This window comes from Lipotes vexillifer, unplaced genomic scaffold (assembly GCF_000442215.2).
Source record: "Lipotes vexillifer unplaced genomic scaffold, Lipotes_vexillifer_v1.1 scaffold408, whole genome shotgun sequence".
Classification (NCBI taxonomy): domain Eukaryota; kingdom Metazoa; phylum Chordata; class Mammalia; order Artiodactyla; family Lipotidae; genus Lipotes; species Lipotes vexillifer.
In genome coordinates, this window is record NW_006787469.1 from 2667096 (window position 1) to 2673191 (window position 6096).

Sequence of the window (6096 nt, forward strand, 5' to 3'; positions counted from 1 at the left end):
TTTTTTTGTGGTACGCGGGCCTCTCACTGCTGTGGCCTCTCCCGTTGCGGAGCACAGGCTCCGGACGTGCAGGCTCAGCGGCCATGGCTCACAGGCCCAGCCACTCCGCAGCATGTGGGATCTTCCCGGACCGGGGCACGAACCCCTGCATCGGCAGGCAGACTCTCAACCACTGTGCCACCAGGGAAGCCCATTATCTCTATTAAATAGTATCCAAAACTGAGCTGTATTGCTTCCTCCATCCCTCCTCCTCCTCCTCTTGCCTCCTCAAAGACCTGGTCCTTCCCTCATCTCAAATAAATGGCAATTTCATTTTTCCAGTTGCTCAAGTCAAAATTCTTAATGCTAACCTTGACACTCCACTCACCCACCACCCAGCCCACCAGTCACTCAGCGAGTCCAGTTGGTTCTACCTTCAAAACATATCCAGAAATTAATCTCTTCTCACCATCTCCACTGTCTCCAGCCTGGCTCAGGCCACCATCTTCTCTTGCCTGGAATATTTCAATAACCTCTAAACCGGTCTCCCTGCTTCCACCCTTTTCTACCTTTAGTCTTTTCAACACTGCAGCCAAAGTGATCGCATTTAAACACGTCAGATCTTGTCTTTCCTCTGCTCAAAACCTTCCAATCACTTTCAACTACAGAGTAAAAGCCAAGTCCTTACAATGCCTACATCCTCACCTTTTTTACTTCGCTTCCTTTTACTCTGGTTCATTCTGCTCCAGCTACTGGCCCAGTGCGCCTCCCTCTCGCAACTCTCACCCACCAGCCTTTGTACTTCCCGCCCCCGCCCCCAGATCTATGCTGGACTAGCTCTTGAGTTTCCTTCAAGTCTTGACCCAAATGACACCTTCTCAGTGAGGCCCTCTGTTCAAAACTATCGAAAATTGCACCCCCCCAAATGTTTTATTTTATTTTTTTTTTAGTACCGACCACCATCTAACTTTTAGTTTATCTTGTTTATTGTCTGTTGCCCCTACCCTCATCCCACCCCAGAACTTAAGCTTCAGGAGGGTAGGAGTAAGAGCTTATATATGTATAAATAAGGAAGAGCAGCCAGCATGCAGGCAAAGGCTTTTTAGATTTATAACTATGCTACTAGCTTAATGCTAGCACCTACCATGTGCTGAGCACTTACTTGGAGGCAGTTACTTTACAGCTACTCTGAATTCTCCCAGAACCCGGCATGGTAGCGTTAATAGCAGCTTTCTCCATATTAAGACGTGTCCAAGGTCAAAGAGCTAGCAAACGTCTGGGCTGAGATACCAACACAGAACACACGACAAATTCCAAGCTCTTTGGACCCCTGGCGTCCCACAGCCTCCTTGGCTTTGAAGCTGGATGCAGCATGATTCTCACGCGCCCTCACTCCACTGAGGTCGGTGCTAACCCTGCTCTGAGCTTTCACCTCCACCGCTTGCGTCCGACTCCAGCAGGGAGAAGGATCCGGCCGGGCCTCCTCTTCTCCTGACCGTGCCGGTGCTCTCCTGGGCTGCTCTGAGCGAAGCCTCTGTCACCTGCCAGACACGCTCGGGGCTCGCAGGCCCAGCTCCTGGCCGCCCTTCTCCGGTACCTACCTCGGAGCACCCCTTTCCTTCTGCATCGCCGCCATCCTGCATTCCCGGCTCAGGGCCTCGTCCTGCCGAGGGCCTTTCTTCAGGGCCGCAGACCGCCTGGGCGTCCTTCTGTAACCTGCCCTTCGAGGTACTGAAGCGACCGGAGGGCGCTCCCGAGAAAACCACGCACCTGACTCCCTCGCGAACCAGCCACCTCAAACCCTCACGTCCAGCCGCCAAGTTTCAAATTTAACGGTCCCGCGCCGACAACGTGCTACGCCCCTCCGCTCCTCCGCGCTCGCGCCTCCCACCCAAGGAATTCTGGGACTTGTAGTTTATCCCAGGTTTAGTCCACGCTGTCGCGGTGCATAGTGGGAGTGGTAGTTTCCGGGGGACTGTGGCTGTCCAGGTGCTGCAGATTTATGCGGTGTAAATTCTCTCCAGGTGCTCTCTGCGTCCAGGCTCTAGAGCTAATCTTTGAGCCTAGCGAGGGACATTTTAAGCACCAGGATTCTCTGATGTCATGAGCATAGTGAGATATCTTTGAGTGCTTGCGCTTGGCCTGACTTTTTTCTGGGGTGGCTGGCCAGGCTATGACCACCCCTCTGCCCCATGTCTCACACATGTCCTGAGCTCTTAGGGCGGCTCTGACCCAGCTGTTTCCTGCCCCACGCTTGAACTGAGAAAAGCCGGATTCTAGTTCTGTAAGAATCGTACCAAATGTGCAACCTTAGGCAAGCCACATAATCTCTCTGACCTTTGATTTTCCTCGTCTATAATGCGGTGATATTGCATTGCTTTCTCTGCTGCACAGTCCCAGACAGAAAATGCAGCTATTCCACAGCTCCCTAGGTTTTACCTCTTTTCCCCTTCAGCAGACCAACCTCTACTGTTCTGATTTCCTAAGGAAGAAACTATGGTAGCCTCAGATGTAGCTGGGAAGCTGAACAAGCCCAGCTACACTAGAGTCCTGAAAGGCTCTCTAGAGCCCTAAATAGCTAAAGCACACCATGAATCTCTGAGGGAGGGGGTGTACTCCATCTTCTAATGCTGCTCTAACAAACTACCATAAACTTAGCAGCTTAAAACATCACAAATTTATTACTTTGCAATTTGGTAAGTCAGAAATTAGACTCGAGTTTCACACTAAACAAGGTGTTGGCAGGACTTTGTTTCTGGAAGCCCTTCAGGAGAATTTGTTTCTTTTTTTCCAGTTTTTAGAGACATTCATGGGTATTCCTTAGCTTGTGGCCCCCATCCTCCATCTTCAAAGCCAACAGCATAGCATCTCTCTGACCCGGTGCCTGTCATCACATCTCTTTCCCTGACCACAGTCAGGCAAATCTCTCTTCTTTTTTCCCTGACCACAGTCAGGAAAATCTCTCTGCTTTGAAGGACTCATGTAATTATATTGGGCCCATCCATATAAACTGTCTCAGGGTCCTGAACCTTAATCACATCTGCTACGTTTCTTTTGTTATGTAAGTTGACATATTCACAGGTTCCGTGGATTAGGAATGCACGTCTTTGGGGGCCATTATTCTGCCTGCCACAGGGAGTGCTAAAATATGTTGGCATCTCTAAACTTATTTGCCCATAAACCTTTTCACACATCTTTCAGAACAGATTTTGGGCTCTTTGTGTTTTAACAGTAGGTCCCAGGAGAAGAAAATTCATAACGGAATAAATCTTAATGGTGGAATTTCAGGTACAGTGGGAACTGGTAGCAGTTGGGGACTCTCATTTTCACCCATTTATATGCAAAGCCATACCTATGTGCATCAGTGGCTGTTAGAGGGATATAGGTGTCAGAAAATCTATGATCTCTTGCTTGGTCTTGTGGAGATGTGTGTGTTCTTGATTGTCAAAGGCTGATTTTCCCCAACTTTGCCTTCATGGGTTATGCAAAGTCCTACTTTAGCAAGCTAAACGCTACAAAGATGAAAACCTCTGGGTCTCCAGGGAACCCTTGGACGAACTGCTTGTTTACTGTGCAACCACAGGAAGAGAGAGGGACTATCTGGGGGTGGGAGGAAGGTCAAGAGAGACCGAATGAGGGTGTGTGTGTTCAGGGCCTGAAGGAGACCACATCTGGCAAAGCAGCATCACCAAACTGGCCTTTACCCCAGCAACAGATCAGCCAATCAGAGCAGCAGCTACGTCTTTTATTTACCAGTGATGAGGTAGAAGAACCAATGAGAAGGAGGCATAATAATCCAAACCATCTTGTGTTGCCAAGAGGAAGGGAGGTGAAGGGTGAAAAGATGCATTAGCCCCAAGGCTGGAGGCTACTGGCTGCTGCCTAGTTGCATCTCACAGTAGCTGTTATTACAGGGTATTAGGGAATCTCCTAGGAGCTGGGTCTCTCTCCAGTTCTATGGAAACTTCTTTCTGAACTCTGTTTTTGCTTTTCTGCAGAACCACCCTACTTTTCATGGGTCTTCTCAAATCATTAGAAATTGCCTGACCCAGAATTTCCACACTGATATATGTAAAAAATATACATATGAACAAGAAGATATCAGTTATCAACTTTTCTGCAACTGGCAGAAAAGGACCAAAAGGTCAGAATGGACCACAAGCTGAGAACAGAAGCAGTCGTATGGCAGGGCTGTTAAGTTAAGATATACAGCTAAATAAGCTATGTTGCTAATAAGAAGTACAAAATTAGGCTCTTTTGCCCTGGAATTAGCCTGACCAGAGTTTTGTGCTCCAGGAAGGCCTTGGAGAATCTAGAAGGTTCCCAAATATTCATCATTGTGCTCAATTTGCACATGAGCTGATTCAACCTCAAGGAAGTAAAGTGTCGATGAGAGTCAGCTATTAAGGAAGAACAGAGTAGGATCTGAATGCTGCCAGCTTCTTACTTCAAGCCCAGTACTCTGGGCGCCACAAACCTAAGCTCTAAATTAAGGGATTCAACCTTAATTTATGTTTAATTCATTCAACCCAAGTTTATGTTTAATAAACGTCAGCTTCTGGGTGCCAAATTCTGGGGGAGGAAAGCAGCATCATACAGAGTGGGAGCCTCCACTTACCCTAACATGTTAGATATTTCCAAAAAACAGTGGGTGAGGCCCCTGGCAGGCAATTTTGTGTGCTTTTGAGGAATAAGAACGGTGGAACCGCGGACTTGTGGAGAACTGGAATGGGGAGGGCCACTTGATATCTGTCTTGAGCAGCGACCTTTCCTTGGCCTGGCCCCAAGGACCCCTGGCCTTGTAGAGAGAGGGCTGGTAGGCAGAAGCTGTAGAAGTTGGTACTGTGTGATGCTGGGCTCCACCAGCACTGTTTTCATGCCCAGGTGCCAAGGGTACAGCCCAGCTCCAGCATCTCAAGTTCTGGCCATTCTGAGAACACTGGGAGGCCACTCCTGGACCCGGTCATCAGCACCCTCACAGCAGGATGCAGCAGAGGGGACATACCCTCCAGTGGCCTCAGAGGTAGAGGCCATCAGCCAGGAAGCTAGAGCAGGAAAGGAAGAGCATGGCAGATACTGGGTGGTTGCAGTGGGGAATGGACTGGTTTGTGAGCACCAGAGCTCTGGAAAACACCCAGATGACCTGGGGGAGGCTTTGAAAGGGAGGCTGATTCAGGGCTGCATGTATAGTTGTTCAAATTATGCCACACCCAAGAGTGCCTGGCCAGAGGCATGAATGGAGACACTTTTTCCTGCTTCATTCACTCAGAGTAGGCACTTTAAAAAATTCATCTGCCCAGAGGGGCCTCCTTTTCCTAATTCACACAAAGCACTGTGTGTGCTAGCCATGACCCTGGGCCTGGAGATCCTATGGAAGAGCCAGTGGAATTTTCATTACTCATGTTAATGTGGCTCCATAACATTGAGGCTTGAGGAATGAGTTACGTACTGGTCTATCCTTATTCAAGGAGGTACTGATGCCATGACAGGGGGACAAAAAGTGGGATGACACTTGGCAGAGCCAACCAATTGGGAAACTGACAGGAGGATGGAGTGTATAGGCGTGGGTACCCCACCTCCCATTGCTTGTACACCTGGCAAGCTTCCTCGCTCCTTCTCTCAGACGTTGCCTCCTGGGGCCTGGTGCAGACCGTGGAAAGTTTGCTTCTGACATTCTGAGGGGCCCAGCTGTGGGAGACATTCTGCGGATCTGGGCTATGCGCTGCTTTTCCAAGAAATGGTCAGAGGTCAGAGGGCCCCAGGCTGAGACAGGATGAGATGAGTGGAAACAACTTAGTATGGCTGAATGTGGGAGCCAAGCATGGAAATGTTTGGACTGTACAGTGAGAAGTGGCCATGGCTAGATGTGAGGTGATTCAGAGAATTAAGTGAGGTGACAAGCCATCTGGCCTCTGCTGCCACCTCTACCTTTTCCCTTGAAGGCTGTCCTTTTTTGGTCCTTGCTTGGAGGTGTGGGTCCTCTCAGGACTGGTCAACATTCTTCCTTTCTTAAAACAATTCTGAGACTGCGGGCCAGTGGGAAACCTGAATTTGGGCCACTTCTAGAGCAACGTTAGAGGAACTCTTCACATTTCAGAATCCCAGGTTCACTCCTGG

General features: G+C 49.1%; 1 protein-coding gene across 1 annotated transcript in view; it reads right to left on the reverse strand.

Annotated features, from left to right (window-relative positions):
* The window catches only part of BUB1B (BUB1 mitotic checkpoint serine/threonine kinase B), a 67989-nt gene extending 66146 nt beyond the window's left edge, over positions 1-1843 (reverse strand). The window contains exon 1 of the mRNA XM_007460185.1: positions 1581-1843. Coding sequence (XP_007460247.1) covers positions 1581-1615 — 35 coding nt within the window. The 5' untranslated portion in view covers positions 1616-1843. The remainder of the gene's footprint in view (positions 1-1580) is intronic.
* Between the last annotated feature and the right edge of the window lie 4253 nt (positions 1844-6096).